This window comes from Ambystoma mexicanum, chromosome 11, assembly GCF_040938575.1.
Source record: "Ambystoma mexicanum isolate Mex_15411 chromosome 11, UKY_AmexF1_1, whole genome shotgun sequence".
Classification (NCBI taxonomy): Eukaryota; Metazoa; Chordata; class Amphibia; order Caudata; family Ambystomatidae; genus Ambystoma; species Ambystoma mexicanum.
The window spans coordinates 1345228605-1345247682 of record NC_090934.1 but is presented as its reverse complement, the minus strand read 5'-3'; the positions used below and the strand labels follow the sequence as shown (position 1 = coordinate 1345247682).

Sequence of the window (19078 nt, the reverse complement as noted above, 5' to 3'; positions counted from 1 at the left end):
CTCATCTGCTTCCCTTTGTCTCTCAATCTCTTCTTGCCCCTTCCTCCTCCTCCTCTCTCACTGCTCCTGCTCTTTTCCTACCTCTTTTTTGCCTGTCTCTGCACCCTCATGTCTCTCTTCTGCTTCCCTCGTTCTTCGGTCTACCTCTTCCATTATTTCTTCCCAGTCCTGTGCTTCACTGCTCCCCCTAAGGCCTTCTATTTCTTTGGTCACCCCCACTGCTTCGCCCGTTGTCTTCCCATGTAGCCTTAGGAGAATCTGCCCCCCCCCGCCCATTTGTTCGCAGCTATCCTCTCTGGCCCCCTCCTTTGTGCTCTTCGGCTCCTCACTGTTTGTTCTCTTTCTGCTGCTCTTTTGCCCTATTCCTTTCTGCCCCTCCTCCTTGGTATATGGTGGTGGTTGAAATACTGGGTTTATATACCTGTCTGCTGCTTTTAGATCCTGTAGTGGGTAAAGCCCTTGTTCCTCGTCTGTCTCCTCGGTGTTTTCACCCACAGGAGAGGGTGGGGGAGTAGAGGGTGGGGATGCTGGCCCCGGTGCCTCTGTTTGGTTCAGCATCCATTGATGCCTCATCCACTCCCCACCTCGCCCTCCTGAAACATCCATCACAGCTCGAATATTGCCATGCAGCTGTCTAACTTCTTTCCCTTAAAAGTGTCCTGTAAGTATGTCGCTAGTGATTGCTGCACATTCTTGGAGAAACTTCCGCATTGTGGCCATGGTTTAGTCCATTTACCCTCGGTGCTTTTCGTCTATTCCACACTATATTTACAAATCTTGTCCTTATAGGGCAGACGGGTCTTACATAAGTGCTGCAGGGGCGTATCACCCCGCACTTCCATTGGAACATTGCGCTTCTACTTACTTGACCTCAAATCGAGGCTTTGGATACTCCGCGGTTGGTAGACGCACAATAAAAATGACAGTTCTTTTACTCTCTCTTGAGCCCCTCTGGTTCCACAAGAATCTATCGGGTGCGCGCCGCCCCTCTGCAATTCTCGGCTTCTTTGGGCCCACTCACGAATCTTGAGCATGCGCCTTCTGCACACCGCCACTGGACCACCTCCTCTGTCAATCAAACGTTTCTCAACACTGTTTCCACGACACCTCGTGCTGTCCAAGTACTATGCACAGATCTAAGGGGTGACGTCACCAACTCACTAAACAAGGTAGTGCTAGAAATCACTTACAGCGTGCACAATGCTAAAACCCCAAAATACACACAACCCCAATATGAACCCACAGCTGTCTTCTTGCCTCCGAACAGGGGATGCCAATATTCTCTTGTATTTGCTCTATACCTACATCGTCGCCTTGTAGATAAAATGCCTCCACGAGACTTAACCAGACGAATCACCTTCCGCAAATCCAGGCCAGCTGCCTTTGCTAAACCTTACGGGGATATCATCATCTGTGACCCAAGCTAAAACGTCCAACCCACAGGAAATCCAATATTCACATAGCTTCTGTCATCCGTGCCGTCAAGTCCATAGTCTAGGTTATTCACCAGAACGTTTTACCTCAAAACTGAATGTGCCCTAACCATGAAAAAATGACATCTACCTCCGCTCCTGTCCATACTAAACTTAACAATGCTAAACAATACCTGACAATACTCCAAAGATACTCAACACCACCTTCAGACCCCCGTTACTTTGCCATTCCCCTCAATTGCTCTGTGGCTGAGTCAATACTTAGACTCTGATCTACTGATGCCGCTCTGCTGCTGTGTTTCCCCAAAGCTGCTACACCACCTGTCTGGTCTGCTGGACTCCTCACGGACCGCAGGCAGGATGTTTCCCAGGCTGGAGGCCGAAACCCACAAGGCATCCTGCAGCCCTCCAGGCACTGCGGCGGGATAATTTGCTTCGTGCAAGACTACCCTAGCCCAACCCACTCCTCTACCAAATTGTTGGTGAGAGACCAGGTATGCCAGAGGTCTGGAGATTGCTCTCCCGAGGGCCCAGCAACCCTCTTCCCCAGAATAACAGAGGACTCCTCCAAGGGCAAGTCAAACTGTCGTTTATTACAACAAACCGACAGTGAGCATACAAGACAATCACAATTCTCCAGTACTTCTCCACTCCCCAAGGTGCTTTCCCCAATTTTGACCACAAATGGCATCATCACCTGGGCCCTCCCCCAAAAACCTATTTCCCCGATTGATTGGGTGCTTGGAGTGGTATCACCTATGGCTAGCCCATATAGAGTTTATTCTACTGGACCTCTCATGTCAGGAAGGTGACCTGCCCCGTCCCAAGAAACTATTACTAGCCCTTGCCCTCTGCCATCCACCCCTGGATTGCTGTCTCTTGATTGGTTATATCTGGTCCCCCGTGGCCTGAGACCCAGTTCGGTTCTTGGCCCTCTGCACCTCTTCAAGGTGATGTGAAGTGACTGTGTCCCAATTGTATCTGGTAGTTGACCCCTTTGCCTATGAGAGTGCACTTCCACGTTGCAACACTTGTATCACTTCTCGTCTGGGTTGCTGAGAAATGTCTCATCTTCCCATCACGGGTGAATGCCCATTGTCTAGTTTGGCTGCATCACGTGGTTGTGGACGACAAAATTTAGCTCTTTGGGTACGTATTTATGAGGATTTATTCAGTTTTCCTGCAGCTGGCAGCTCGTTGTTTGGAGCTTGGAATGTGACTGTTTATCTGCGAGTGCGGTCTTTGCTTCGTGCAGCCTGAGCCTGCTTCTCTTGTCTGGTGTTCTATGGCTTGAGGCCTTCTATAATTTTCCTTAGACTTGTATGGTCGATTTCTACATGCTTATGCTATGCTGTGTTTCCTATAGGTTAGTCGTACGTGGTTCTACCAGGCTCCATATGTACTCCTATAGTTACATTGGGTTAATTACCATAAGCATCTACAAGCTTCCTCAGGATCTCTTATTGTCCTGCTTTTCAGTGTCACTGCATTTAGCTAATGAGAAAAATAATAAAAGCTTTGAAAGTATGGATCTGTCCTCTATAGTACTGTGTAAGCATGTTCTCATGTATACAAGTGTGTGTTTGTGTATTGCTGCGCAGGGATGCGAGTGTGCTTCATGGCTAACTCTGCTACGTCATGGTGTCACTAGTGACGTCTTTTCTTGGCATTTAATCGATGCAGTCCATTATAGTATTTGGATCCACGATCTGTTGGGTCTTCTGGATCCGGAATGATTTGCTCTGGATACGGTTGGAATTACTTTCTGAGGGGATACCTCTCTGTATACGTACGTGCCAGTCAGTGGTGCACTTCAGGGATTGTCCAAAGAATTAGTGACTTTATGCGTTCTTGGCTCTTCGGCCCCTCATACATATAGGGGTCAGGAGGGGCATTCCTGGGATCCTTTTCAAAACCCAGCAGAGATCAACCCTCAAGAATATAAACACTATATGGTGAAAGGCTGAAGGGGGAGAATGTATTACAGGGAAAGTGGTCATAAGCCTGGCATTAAAAACTCTCAATACCCACAAGTATATAGGAAGAGCTACAGGAGATCATGAGGGAAGTCTCAAGAAATTGTTAGGGAAGAGAACTGAAGGAAGCACATTGTAACGCTCACCTGATTCCCACGGAGGCGCTGACCCAAACTGGACTGCTACAGTTGCTTCTATGACTATGATGAGGCGTAGAACTCGGAAGACGCTCTGGGCAGGACCTCCGAATATTTCTGCAGGTGGAAGAAAAAGGGGTAATTACAAGCTGGTTGGATAAGTTCTCCCACCAATCTTCTGCTTTTCCCACTTCTTGGTTCTCGACTGGTCTCCACGAACTCTCACCTTTGGTTTAGTAAAGCCGAGCTCTCCATCCTGCTTCTGGTGCAGGGGCGCGTGGAATCCAGTTACGTCACTGGATGATTTCAGTGTTTAGGCTCAGTGTCCTTTTGTGGCTTGTAATAGTCCTTCAGGTGCCGAGGAGCTGTTGGCGACACCACCACTGCTGTGCAAGAAGAGTCTCGTGAGTATAGAAGATCTGAGGCCTCTTCTGAAGGAGCACCCTTTTATAATGTCATTTTCTGTCTTTCAGGTGCCGAGATGCTGTGGGCGATGCCGCCGCTGTTGCACGTGCGGCGGCACGTAAGTATAACTGAATTGTGGCCGTTTCCAAATGGGCGCCTCTGATAATGTCTTTTCCTTCCTTTCAGGTGCCGAAATGCTGAGGGCGATGCTGCCGCTGCTGCGCATGAAGAAGCGCATAAGTATTGCTGAATTGTGGCCACTTCGGCTCGGACACCACTAACAATGTCTTTTGTCTTCCAGGTGCTGGGATGCTGCCGAAGCGAAGGCCGCGGTGAACTCCGGTGTGATCACGGATGGATAAGGTAAGCGAGTGCAGCTGCGAGCGTGTTGCCAGTTTTCTAACCTTATGTCTTTATTTGCAGGTTGTCTGAGACTGGACTCTTGTGGCTGAATTCTGGTGAGTAGATGTTCCTGTGCCTTTTCTTCATCCACAGGTTGCTGCTCAAGAAGCTGAGGGTGTGTCTGGACCTGGAATGCAGGAGCCGACTCGGTGAGCGTCCTGCTGCTGTTGCAGAATAATGCGAAGCACGTGAATTCTATCGGGCGTGGTTTAAATAGTGGAGAAGTGCTTTGGTGCGTATTCTTCCTCCAGCCTCACCCAGGTAAGAAAAGAGTTCCTGTAACAGAGGATTGGTCCCTCCCAGCCAGTGGCTGGGACTTCACCCAGCTTGGATTGTTCTAGGTGAGTATGCAGCATGGTCTGCCACAGGTAAGTCCACCCAATCACTACTGCACACTTTAAAAATATGAGCCCGGCGCCCATGGCGCCGGGACTGTGGTTCCCTATGAGCCTGGCGCCAGAGGCGCCAGGACATGGTCCAAAGGGCCCCTGTAGGGGTCTGCTGGAACCGGGGGTGTGGATGATGAGCCTGCTTCCGGGGACGCTGGGCCAGTTTTGGCTCCTCGGGAGTAGCGCTCATGACGCACATATTTTAAACAGACATTTGAGTATCAACCCCAGGCTATAAGACTGAAAGTGAAAGCCACTGGAAGGAAGGTAAGGAGATGATGACCAAGAGGAGAGACCTTCTATTGCGCCCCTTTTGAATTATTCACGTTGGTGGTAGGATCGGGTAGAGTTATGTTTTGGGACGAGGACACTCATTTGGACTTCCAGATGACAGACAAACAACTTAGTTGATTTTAGATAGGTAGGGTGATCCGTTTAGTAATGGGGAACGATAGGCCTTTTTACTTATAATTTCATTAAAGAGAACTAACATTTTCTTAATGTGTTCGACAACTTCTTCTTACCTGCCACAGTACGTAAACGTGTGGATGTGTGAAGTTCTTGAGTTGCCATTCTTTAGCGGCTGATCCATAGGCTTTTCTTTTGTCTTTGGCAATGAGGCAGAAACATGGTAGTTTATAAAATCACCAGTAAAGTGGATACCCCTATCCCCCCAAGTGAAAATTTCAGACAAGACTGCCATGAACATACTTGTAAGTGGCACATGTGCAGACAACACAGCAATTAACATCTGTAACCGTTCCAGCAAATAAAAGAACAAACCATTGAAAGCAGGGTTATTCCCGCAAACTCGATGTTTGAAAGGTTACACGTCTAGATGCTAAGCTATTGGTATCTATGGGAAATGTGTACAAAGTAGATTTTGATTAGTCTACCTAAATTGTAAAATGTATTGTATTGGAATGTTTAACAGTCTGAATCATTTTAAGAGTAAAGAGCAACTGTTAGTGGACCTGTACTTTTTTAACTTTATTTTATTACATTTATTTTACGCACTATAAACCCAGAGGTGTGAGGGCACATACAACATAAAACATAAACATTGCGACCATCATAATATGTAAAAACATGTCATGTGTGAGCCCTAAAACACAGGATGAAGTGCAAAAAACATTTTAAAAAACTCAACACTGAGATACCCATCAAATTATCAAGTTACACAAGTAAGAACCTCTGGGGATATATTGACATCTTCTTAAAAAAGCAGGTAAGGAGCTACTACCAACTAGAACATACTTATAAGAGATGTACTAGTAATTTTGTACCTTTCTTTTAGCTAATTCATTTTTATTTCCGAGCGCTGTTAAACCTCCAGATCAGAAGCCCCGCCTTCCTGAGCTCCACATCACCCTTCAGTTCTTTTCTCCACGTGGTCGGTGCCGGACGCCCTTGCATCACAGGGAATATTTTTCTTTTTGTTCCCTTGTCCTTCATTCCTGCTCCGGTTCAACGGTCATCTTTTTCTCCGTCTATGCTGGAGCGTCTGGGATTCTTGTCCTGTTCATCCTGCGAAAGTCGTTTTGCAAGGCTGGCCCGGAATACCGTTGGGACTCGTGCTTCTACTGCGACTCCCTCTCCGTCCGAGCACTCCAGCGTCGGCTTGTTAGGTAGGAGGAGGTGTTTCAAAGCGTTCCTCTGCCACATTTACAGCAGTTCATTGAAGAAAAAAGGAAATGGCCAGTAAGTTTGTTCCTTTTAAGGGCACCTCAGCCAGGGGACTCTTTCCCAGGGTCTTCTGGGTCTGGGAGAGGTTCAAGTGGCTCTATTACCAGGGATCTCCCTGAGGTGTCCCGAAAGGGATCTAACCAGCTCTCCGGAGGTTTACTCAGAGGACCCTTGCAAAGGGGCTACCAAAACCAGACCTCCTTCCAAGGTTCCTCTTTTGGGGCCTAAAGTTACGCCCAGTATTTCTAGGGCTGTTGTCACCGGGGTTAACCCTGAGGTTTCCACATCAGGAACTAAGTGAACCGAGTCTCGGCTCGAGCTCCCTCTCAACGGACTAAACATACTGGGGTTATCCCCCGAGGTTCCCCTTCTTGGGGCTATAGCCAAGACCAGCAGGATTGAGGGGCCCCCTGTGAGGTTTCCTGCTTTACGAGGTGACTCTAAGCCTTTCCACACTCGGACCTGTGGTAAAACTGATTCTGCTGAGGGGGCAAAGAAGCCAGTTAAACACCTTAAGCCTTTGAGTATTGGCTCTGCCGAGGTCCCCTCTCTTGGGGCTAATTCATCAGCAGTCTCTAAGGAGTCTCAAACACTTTAGATCTGCTAGCACCAGCTCTGCCAAAGTTTCTTGTCTCAAGACTAAAATGGAACATAAGACCCCCGGTCTCCCCTGTAGTGACTACAGCGCCACTTACACCTGTGACACAGTTCGCCTCAGGTGTTGACAAAATGGAGGTCCAACCTCTGCGGTCCACAACAGCATTTTGACTACCTCTCTTACACCAATATTCACCATGCCTGGTGCTGAGGGGCCTGTTTTTGGGGCAGAGCAGCCTTTTCCGTGCTTTGTGGATAATAAGAACATGTTCCACCCTCCAATCGATTGGCGTGCTCTGACTCAGCCGCTGCATACAGTCTTGCTCCCTCCTACGTCTGCGCCTTTGATCTACGTGGATCCAGTTGGTGGGGGCTATCCTGGCAACTATCCTCTTTGCGATCCTGGGGGTATGACCCTTTCCGAGCGGCCTCTGCCCCTCTGCCTACTACAGCGCCTAGACCTTTGTCTGAGGATGCGTTTTTTGGCAAGTTTCAGACGCTTATGCATTCTGATCCCATGAAGGAGTACTTTAAGGATTTATTTAAGGAAATGTATCCTAAGCTGCCTGAACTGGCCCCTGCTCACGCAATCCCTATGCAGGTTCCTGTGGAAAAGACTCCAGTTGCTCTGTCAACCATGCCTTCGGGCCTAAGGTGCCCGTGTGCGGCGCATCAGACTTCTGTTCCTGCCTCATTGGATGAGGACCAGGCGGACGAGGACAGCGATGACCCTCCCCGCTCTTAGATCTTTTCACGACCGGGTACTGGATACGATGGCATTGCTAGACATCCCAATACCCAAGCCCCCAGCTCCAAAAGAGGGGGTACTTTCTGGAGCATTCCCTCTGTCGACACAGGAGTGCTTTGGCCTGTTTCTTCTGAAGGACGTCCTGGCCGAGGTCTGTAAGGTCTGGGAAAAACATCATTCCGAGCAGCACCTAAACAAGAAAATTGACGCTCACTACAAGTTACACGTCTGAGTTCATATGCTTGTCGGCATGCCTGCTCCACCTCTTCGACAGTGGTGGCAGCATCTACGCTCCAGTCGAAGCTGGCCTTTACATCCTCCACTGCACCATCTCAGACCTTTTCCAAAGAGGATGAGCTTCTTTACGCCATTGGGGGAAAAAGGTTTTTTCCAATTCCGCTCTACAGCTACGTCAAGCTAATACTGAGCTTACCCTGGCGTCTGCTAATGTCAAACTGTGTAAGGAGCTCGCTGAGTTTCAGGAATGTATTCCTTCTGATAGGCTCGAAGACTTCAAGGGCAGCTTCTGATGCCAGGGTTCTGGTGCAGGATCTACTTGAGGCTGCGGCCCATCACATAGACACTTCCGCTCAGGGCCTTATGGTCGGAGTAGACCTCTTCCGCCAAGCGTGGCTGTATGCTATGACGTTTTTGAAGGAATTTCAGGACAAGGTGCTTCATCTTCCCTTCGAGGGTAAAGAACTGTTCGACTCCTCCATGGATGAGGAACTCACGAAGACCAAGGCAAGCACTCAAACTGCCAAGCCATTGTCGGTCCTTGCAAAAACACCAGCAGGCACCTTATACTCTGAGGTCGGGGTCTCAAGTGAGGTCCTTCTCTGGTTTCAGAGGCTTTTAGGGCCACCGTGCGCGCCGCGCTGAAGCTCTCACCGTAAACAGCAACAACAAGGTGGTTGGTTTTTCTCTCGCCCAACAGCCTCCTCTTCAGCAACGGTTGGTCTCTCCACCGATAAAGCATCTAAATGATATTTTCCATCGGTCGCACGAGACTCAGGTGGGGGGACGAATTTCGTCACATCTGGAGGCGTGGCAGACCATCACGGAAGACCGATGGGTTTTGTTTGTCGCTCGGGTGGGCTTCAGCTTGCCCCTCCCCCTTACCCTCCTCTCCAGCAGAGCCGAGGTACAGAAACTTCTAGACCTCAGAGCAGTGGAACCTGTCCCCTTGAGGGAGCAAGGGGAGGGCTATTAATCGCATCTGTTTAGAGTGCCCAAACCCAACCAGGCTGGCCTGCGCACTATCCTCGACCTCTCCAAGTTCAATCTTTCTACCCCAAGACAAATTCAAGATGATTATGCCCTACAGATAAAGTCCTCTCTCCGGAAGGGCGATTGACTCAGCGTGGTAGACCTTCAGGATGCATGCATATTCTGATCTAGACTCCACATCGGAAATATCTGTGGTTCTCCGTGGGAACAGGAGCACTTCCAGTATTGTGTGCTTCCGTTTGGTCTCAGCTGGGCACTGCGTGTCTTTACGAAGATGTTGGTCATCACAGCATTCCTCAAACAGGGGGTTCATGTATATCCATACTTGGACGATTGGCTCCTGCGCATTCCTCGCCCACAGGACGCTACAGCCAATCTTCAGTCACTCCTTCAGCTACTGTTCCATCTTGGGCTGTTAGTGAACTGGCAGAAATCGTCAATTGACGGTTGCTCAAGACCTGATTTTTCTGGGTTTCCGTTGGAATACCTTCAGTACCAGAGTGTTCCTGACGGGGAACAGGATTGCAGACTTATCGAACATGTGCCGGCTCTTCCTGCAGTCCTGCCATATGTCGGCCTGGTGGTTCCAGAGACTCTTGGGCCTCATGGCCTCTTGCGTGTTGGCTTTACCTCTTGCACACCTGAAAATGAGGCTCACTCAGCTTGCTCTTTGGAGCTGCTGGTCCCAGGCTACGTAATTGGATTCCAAGATGATTCCAGTCCAATCCTGCATGACAGTGGATCTTCAATGGAGGTCATCCGGCAGCAACCTTTCAGTGGGGACCTCCTTCCAGGAGCCCTGCCCACAAGTAACGGAAGGATAGCTCAGGGGCAACGTGTTCGTCTTGGAAGCAAGACGATGCGGAGCAAAACAGGTTCGATCCCGGGTCCGTGCTTAGAAACCTCTGGCTATTAAGCGTGCTATAAATAACCCATTACAATTACTACAGACTCCTACCTTCTGGGGTGCGTCACCTCGAGGTGTATGGTTTGTGGATGCCTCAAGACAGGTAGTCCCATATCAAGTACCTGGAGCTCCTGGCAGTTTTTCTGGCACTCAAGGCTTTTCAACCCTCTATCACCAACAGTGTGGTTCGAATTCGCACAGATAATTCCGTAGCAATGTTCTATATCAACAAACAGGGGGGCACCAAGTCTCCCCTTCTGTTGGTCCTTGCTATCCAAATTTGGAATTGGGCTATTCAACACAATGTCTGGCTCCAACCTGTGCACATTCCGGGTCACATCAATTTGACTGCAGACTCCCTCAGCCGCCAGTCTGCAGTGAGTTACGAGTGGGAGATGAACACTGATGTTCTCACCAAGATCTTCCAGCAACGGGATACTCCAGAGGTGGACCTCTTTGCAACATCATTGAACAGGAAATGTCCTCTTTATGCTTCCAGGGACGGACACAGAATGTCTTCCTTGGGGGACGCCCTAAAGATCCTGTGGGACAACATGAGTGCTTAAGTTTTCCCTCCTTTGCTACTGATTCATCGGTCACTTTGGAAACTCAGGAGTGCGTCGAACTGCACTCTCCTCTTCATAGCTCCTTGATGGTCAGGTTCTGGTTTTCGGAACTGCAGCACCTGTCAGTGTCCTCTCCGATCAGGTTTCCGCAGATTGACATGGTTTTGTCTTTTGTATCTGATCTTCTATGTGTCTTATCATGCAGGACCTATTTGTCCGCCATTGCGGCTTACCGGTCTACAGACATTTGCTATTTTTCACTGGATAATCCAGTCATCAAGAGACACTTTGCAGGTCTTCATCTTTTTCCGCCGGTTCGGGCCCCTCATCCCAAATGGGATCTGAATGTGGTCCTCATCGCTTTGTCATAAGCCTTTTGAACCCATGGCCACTACCGAACTCAAGTACCTTTTTGATTGTGTTAACATCTGCAAGGCAAACAAGTGAGCTTCAAGCTCTTTCTGTGGAACATCTGTTCCTAACTTTCCATAAGGATAAGGCTGTGCTTCGCACTCAACCCTTCCTTCCTTCCTAAAGTGGTTTCTGAATTCCATTTGAACCAGTCAATATCTTTACCGGTCTTCATCCCGAACCTGGTCTCTGAGGCGGAGAGGGTTTTACACAACCTAGACGTCAGACAGCTCTGAAGTTCTACCTTGATAGAATGAGTGAACTCAGAAGCCCTTCACAACTCTTTGTTACATTTGGTGACCCCAAGGGGAAACCAGCCTCAAAAGCATCCATCTCCCATTGGATAGCTTAATGCATTTCCGAGGCCTACAAGGTGTAAGGCCTTCAACCACCAAAAGGCATTCATGCATATCTGGTCCGTGGCAAAGCAGCTGCTGTTGCCTTCCAAAAATACATCCCTTCGGAGTCGATTGCTAAGGCGGCTATGTGGGCCTTAGCAGACATTACTGTCTTGACCTGAGCTCCTGGGCCGATGCCCAATTTCGCCAGGCAGTTCTTAAGAATTTGTTCCAGTAAGGGACATTTCCATCCACTCTAATACCTATGGTCAGTGCTTGGGAATCTCCCACAAGTATGGAGGAAAGGGGGCGGGATGTAGGAGTATGACAGTTACTCACCATAGTGACTACCTTACGCCTAGTCCATAGTCCCCTTTCCTCCAAACGCCTGACAGTTGTCCCCTCTAGTAAGTATCCTTATATCCTAATAAGTTGTTGCTAAATGGTCCTAGACCTGGCGATAAAAAAGGACTGAAGGACGATGCGCGGGGCGGAGCTCGGGAAGGCGGGGCTTTGGTCACATGCGATGGCCCTGCGTAAAAATAAAAGGAGGACACAAAAGTAAATTTTGTATGCTTTAAAGTGCTCCGGTCCCGTCCCGAAGGACGGAATGTCCCACAAGTATGGAGAAAAGGGACTATTTACTAGGGGTAAGGTAGTAACTTTGTCATACTGGTAGACTGCAGATTCCAACTCCTATGACTCGGATAGCTGTTCTAGAGAACACTATATAAGTGGTTCATTTGTTCCCTCCAGCCACCGAAACCCTCTGCTTGCCACAACCTCTCACAGGATTAGTAAAATAACATCTGCATATTTGGAAGGCTGTTTTATTAGCCAATTGTCACAGCTACAATTGTCTGAACGGTTTTTCAATGTAGAAATCTCACTCTGCAGAGGATAATGTTCTACACTTTGCATTACTTTTATAACTGGCTTAACTCTTGGAGTTGCTTGTTGTAATATTCTCCAAATCTGATGAAAGCCCTGAGAAACATCACCTGCTAGAAAAGAATATTGAAAGTCTCTCAACAGGTTCAAGGGGAAGCAACCGTCTCTTTTATGTGACAGTATTGTTTTTGCTATATGAAATGTAGTTTGGTGTTATTGCCTTTCAGTCAAAGCTGGACATAAAAATACCACCGATTTCTGGCCTAAAGGAGATGATCGGTGGCCTAGAAAGCAGTAAAGTGTGATTGTTACTAGACTTTCAAATTAGCACAAACCTTCCTCTAATCTGATCTGTATTATTTTTAGGTCTTCTAGATTATGAAGCAGCTTTTAAAATTGATCCGTCGAACATATGTGTACAAACTGATGCTGAGAAGATCAGACGAATAATCCAGGGGGCTGCACCAGAACCTGTCTGAAACAATGGACTACTGATGAGCTGCATTATGTCTTTCCGCCACAGATGACCCTCTTGCTTATCACCTGGCGTCGCACAGAGACAATCTTGTATGCTTGGGAATGCTTTACTTAGAGGAGCAACACATTCGGTTCTGTTCGTTTCTCATGAGTTGCATTGAGAATATCACATTGTGCAATCTGTTTAAACATATTTTTGGAAACGCTAGGGACTACTTATGTCTACCACTTAGCATTGTGGGAATGTTTTTAAAAAGATAATTGAAGGCCGTATCCCTACTTACTGCCCAGGGGTACGGCTCATCCAAGTTTAAACCGCCGGCCTCGCCATCTGATGCACCGCTTGATGGCCCAAGGGCTCGGTTTGCAAAAGCGGGTTCTGCTATTCTGCTTAGTTTCTCAATTTCAAAGGAAGTAGGGGAGATGGATAAACCACACTCTGCAATGTTCAGTTAAAGATGTGCCTGAAAAATCTAGCTGAGGCCAAGGTTGCAGTAGAAAGCCTGAAACGACCGGCAAACAGCTAAAATTGTTGGTAATGAAACAGTATCTCCACAAACATTCGTTATGGGTTCTGTGCCATAAGGAGGGTAAATCGTTGAGCTTTACAGTAGTTACATTCCTTTTCATGTACTTCCTTTCACATTTGGCTGACAAGGACCTAAGCAGTTATCGAATCTGTTTTCCACAAACTGTCTGTCTTATGCCACTTTCGTGAACAATAAAGGAAACTGTCTTACTGTGATCCTACTTAGCCATTAATCTGCAACGAAATGAGATGATGGGCAGAGTCAGAAGCCTATTTGTTGGTATTCAGTGAAAAGAGCTTTTTAATTTTGTCAAGATTTGTAAAGACTGATTTAGGAAGACCACTCTGAGTGGTCTCAGAGCCATCTTTCTAAATCTAACCATTGTGCCCCTGCCGTACACGAGTGTGTGCAGGTGCTGACGTGTGTGGCTAGGACGGACAGGGGAAGACAAAAGTCGGCTTTGAGGTGAGTGTTTGTATGCCTGTGTGTATGTTGTTGGGTAATAGTTGTAGTGTGGAGGGGAGGTGGCTGGGGAAAAGGTGCATGTTTGGGTGGAGGAGTGTTTGTTGCATGGAAGTGAGGGGATGGGTGGGCAAGTAAGTGTGTGTTTCTGTGCGTGTGTGGGCTTGTGTGTGTTTTTGCAAGTGTGCGTGTATCTCTGTGAGGGGGTAGGCAGGCATGGTTATGGTGCGGAAGGGCGTGGGATTATAGGGGAGTTTGGGGGGAGAACCCCGTGATTTTAAGAGTGAGGGCAGGCAGTAGATTGGTTTTTAGGGAGGATGCCGTGCTGCATGGTGATATATTTTGAATATTAAAGGCAACACCAAATTGTGCGAAATAAATCAGTCCTTTTTGCATGTGGCCTTTAATATTCGAGAATATCACATCAAAACTATTACTCAGATTATTGTAGGCAGACTGAGCTTCGATGAGAGAAACGCTACATAATGGTGGTGTGTACTTGCAACCGTTTTGGGAAGATGCTATTTTATGGACTGTCGGCATTGAGTGGCAGATTCCCAATTAGTGAAAGATCAATGTGCACACTTGTTCTACAGAATCACCTGTGTGTAGGATATTTAAAGATGGCAACCGCACTACTAAGTGTGACAGTGCAGGAGAATATGTTGGTTCCTATGCAGATGGTTGCGAGCGCGGGAGACTGGTACCAGTGTGGCAGAGCAGAGGAGACCACTGAGACCGAGGGAGAAATGCAGTGCGTGAGCAGGACGTGCCGTGGAGACGCCAGGAGCTGCAAGACAGTTCCTGGGCACCTGGGAGCTCGAAAAGGCAGCAGTCACTGTACCGGGACCTGAGAGGAAGCAGGCATGGGACTGCGGAGCTGAGAAGTGCAAAGCGAGACAAAGGAGAAACATGTGTTAAAGAAAGACTGTTACAGAAGTTGTTGCTTAACAGGAACATTGTGAATCAAGGAGAGATATTGCCATCCCATTTAGAATTTCAGGGGAATGCAACCACCCTCTGGATCCAAGGTCTTTTATCTTGGAGGGCATTTTTCGTTGGAGTTATTCTAATTTTTTGTTGTGAAAAACTGTTTGCCAACATCAAGTTGGAGATATTACCTTTCACACTTGTTTTGTTTGTAATGTAAGGGTTAGGATAGGACATTTTGGACACAAGGACAGCTTTTCAGTTATTGACATCCTGACACAGACAGATCATTTGTTTCTTTTGTTTTTAGGTAGGGTTCTCTTTAGAATGGGACAAGAGGCATTTCCCTACCCGTTTTCATTTAAATAAGTCTTTAACCAAAAACATGGCAAGATATATCCAGAAATGGATCCAAGAGAAACAAATCCTAGACTTGAGACAAATTGGATTCAGAAATAGTATGGGAACGGACTGTGGTGATCTGATGATAAATAGTTTAAGAGCAAAATCTATGAAGAAGGGATCAAGATCGACTTTTGTCGCATCTATGGATTTAAGCTCTGTTTTCGATCTTGTTGATGGAACTACCCTGTGGGAGAGATTGAAAATTCTAAAGATGCCTCCGTCCCTCCTGGAGATTGTTATGGCCATATATACCGATACGGGAATAAAGGTTAGACTGGATGCTGCAGGTACTCTCTCGAAAGAACTCAAAATACACAATGGTCTTTGCCAGGGCTGTAGGTTGGCACCTACGATTTCCAATCTATACGTTAGTGCTGCGGACATCGCCCTGTCTAATAAAGGTTTAGTATCCCCTAGAGTGTCGAATATCCACTTGTCCTGGCTTATGCAGATGATTTCCTGCTTATGGACAATACCAAGGTAGGTCTGCAAAGACTTCTTATCCGCACACTCTCTCTTAAAATTAATCCAACTAAAACGCTGATAGTTCGCCTTGGAAGAACAAATGAGAAGGAGAATGTGTATACTTGGATGCGTGGTAACAACAGAATAAAAGCACAGCCAGTATTCAAATATCTGGGTTTTGTGATATCAGGTTCAAACTCTAGATCCTTATTCAAGACACAATTAAAACTAAAGGTGGACATTGCCATTCGTCAAATGCGTGTGCTTGAAATGAAATTTGGCAAATACCACTAATGGAATTTTATCTGAAAAAAATGATTCCCTGTTTAATTTATGGTGTGGAAGTTCAACTGCCCAATTGTGAGGTGGATCTGTTGTCTATTGAGAGCTACATCTGGAAGACGGTTCTCTATTTTCTACCAAAATGCATCCCATTCGATCTGATTAAATACAAATTCGGTTTAAACTCCATTATGGCTTGTGCTAGATGGAAAAGATTGGCTCTGTGGAGGAAGTGCAATACAGGTGATGAAAGGACACTGTATCTATGTGCAGGTCAGGATTTAGAAAATCCATTTACTCAAATTCTGAACGTTGAGGCCTTAAACACTCTTAAAACTTTAGGCATGTCAGTAATTGCTTTAACACGTAATGGTTTGTTCATCAAAGAAAGTGTCATGGGCTTTGATTGGATAAAAAACAAAAACAAAATTGTAGAATCGAAGTTGTATCATCAAGTGTGTTCAATTTACAAATGGTATCCGGCTATGGAAATTTACTTATCAAAATACCCAAGCAAGCAAATTCAAAATGATTTTATGCGTTTTAGGTTTAATGTTATCCGAGCAAACCAAATTAACTCTATCAGAAACAGCCAGCCCGATGTTTGGTTGTGGTGTAGATTCTGTCAAGTAGAAAGCATGGTGGAATCTTTACAACACATTCTGTTGTATGTCCGGCACTGAAGTCCAAAAGGCTGGTCTACTTTGCACAATATGTACAAAATACTGCTAATGTGAACAGGGAATTTATCTGGATGAGAATGCTACATAACAGTGAAGGCAACTTAAACATCCAGGTTGCTACCTTCCTGAGGAATGTTTGTGCTCTCTTCTAGCTAATGTAATGTAGATCTCAATGCCGATTATTATTGTTTCTGTCTGATATGAATTGGGTGGTATGGCTCTGTTAGATTTTTCTTTTATTGGTTTGGTGCTTTTGTTGTTTTATGTGGTCTTAAACAGAAACTGATGTATATATTTCTATGGTTTACTGTATAAAAAACTAAAGAAATTGTTTTAATTTTTGTAAAGGTTTATATAAACCAAAACAAATAAATAATAAAAAAAATGGCAACTTTGTGTCCGGCCTTCGTTTTTCAACCCTCACAACACACAAGTTATTCTCAGCGCAATGGGCTGAATAATTCCTCTATGGGACTCAGAGGAGAAATGTTTTGTTTTTCAGTGTACTTGTCTGCACCAGCAGATATTTAGTTGTGTAGTACTCCATTGAGGGATACTGCTACTCCATCAGTTAATGGTGGCACTCGCTGGGAGGCCCTCCTGGCCCCCTTCCACTCTTCTAAGGTCATCATTAATGTCTACCTGAATGGCACTGTCTTGGTCCATAGCCCTCAGGTCAACCTTCTCCTCTTTGATAGGCGCCCCCTATGCCTTATCAATTTCCCTTCTTCTCCTGCTGTCCCCTCTCTCTCTTCCTCTGCTTCTTTGTCTCCCCCCTCTTCCTCCCTCTTGGCTACCATGCCCTCTCCTCCTTCCACTCCTTGCCCTCCCCTTGGGCTTCGTCTACACCTCCTTCTACACCTTTGCAGCACGGACCTCTGATCTGTACCCCTCCCGGAAGTCCTTCAAGGATGGCAACCTTTTCCATATTGCCACTCAACTCTCGCTCAGCCGTCAAACACTCCTCTGACATCTGCCGCCTCCTGGAAGAACTTGATCTCGATGTCCTTGGTCTAACTGAGACATGGTTCACAGCCAGCTCAAATAACATATGGAGACTAGAGGGTAGTTTAACGACCCAAAGGAATAGTCCCCCTAAAATCTAACGAGTATACAAAAACCAAAATATTCCTTTAAGTCATGCATGTGTAGAACCCTTGTAGTTTAGTGTTGTGACCAGTGTCCATCGTTATAACATCCGATAGTGTGCAGCCGTTCATCATTAAGCGTGCTGACACATGTACTAAATACATTTCTATTACAGACAGCAAACCACTTCTACTTTAATTATCAATAAAAAAATGTATTCCATCATTTCATTTGTGCAGTTCACAGTTTTATAGAACATTCGTATGATTAAACAGCTAGTAGATAAAGTAGTAGTGTATACAAAAAGCTATAGTTTCCAATTAGCTCTCCACTTGATGTTCTGATTACAAAAAAAATTATAATTTTTGGCAACCTTTGATGACATTATTCACTCATTCGATTCCTATAAATCCCGACATGTTTCGCTCCTTCTCATTCTTATTCACAATAGTTACTATGGGAGTTTCTTCAGGGGAACACTACGTACAATAACCACATTGCTATTACAGATCTACCACAATTACACCGTTAAAAAAATCACTCTTCTGCTATATTGTGATTCCTGCCACTCCAGTTGACATCTCGAGTTCCAAATTAATGTTGTGTGGTCATGGCTGCCTGTATCCTCCAACCGCCACAGGGTCTACAATACACAGAAAAAGGGGTTATAATTACCCGTTTTATAGCGCCTTCCTAAGTTTAGGCTTGTGACTGCGTATTAATACGTGTCAAAGAGTATGAATCTCTTGCTTTAGCATAGCATTGCCAGTGATAATGACTCTGTTCACTCACCCGTCCGGCAATCCCTAGGAATAGGGTTCTGCCATCTGTGTCAGAATGGAAGTGCTCCATGTGTGGCCCTCCATCAGTACGGGTGACCGTTTCCACCACAGTTGACAGTCTCTGTGCGTGGTTCCAGAGGAATTCACAGCCTCCCCGCCAGTGCCTCTCGTCGAGCAAACAGCTTGTGATTGAGTATAGTGCCTGTCTAAAGAGTAAACAGAGGCAAGTTCTGTTACTCCGCGCTAAAAAGCATTTGCAGATATTAATAAAGACCAATGTGTTCCCGTATGAGTGCGTGCTCAGTCTCACCTACTACGGGAGGCATCTTCGTCAGGTCCCCCATGTGTGTCAATCCTTCGGTGTATGCTGGGTAAACCTGGTAGTCAGGGCGACCAGTTTATAGTACCCGCCCCGTCACGGGTTCATTACTCTAATCTCAAAGGCTCCACCTGTGTCCTTGGAGCACAGCCAGCTCAGTCACGAGCTTTGACACTCTCCTCCCTGACGGCTACAAGATCCTCTCCGCACCCAGATCCACCTAGTCTGGAGGGGGTGTAGCCCAGATCTTCCCAGATGGATTCCGGCCTCTGTCATTCCTGTGCAAACCTACTCCTCTTCTGAATGCCTTGTCTGCAGTATTTCTCTCTCTCCTGGCCACTCTCTTACTGTGGCAACTATCTATCGGCCACCTGGTCAGATCACCTCCTTCCTCTCTGAGTGGGCAGACCTCTCTTTTTCCCTCCTGGCCTCAACCACTCAACTCCTCCTTCATACAGACCTCCATATCCATCTGGATGCTCCCTGTTTCTCCTCTGGACTCTTTTGTGACCTCTGCGATTCTCTTTCTATTCTCCCC

The 19078-nt window shown here is 46.6% G+C and overlaps 1 protein-coding gene across 1 annotated transcript in view; it reads left to right on the top strand.

The window, feature by feature from the left end:
- DNAAF4 (dynein axonemal assembly factor 4) overlaps window positions 1-13338 on the top strand; it is a 283086-nt gene extending 269748 nt beyond the window's left edge. Inside the window, exon 9 of the mRNA XM_069624878.1 lies at window positions 12483-13338. Coding sequence (XP_069480979.1) covers window positions 12483-12595 — 113 coding nt within the window. The 3' untranslated portion in view covers window positions 12596-13338. The remainder of the gene's footprint in view (window positions 1-12482) is intronic.
- Window positions 13339-19078: the final 5740 nt, after the last annotated feature.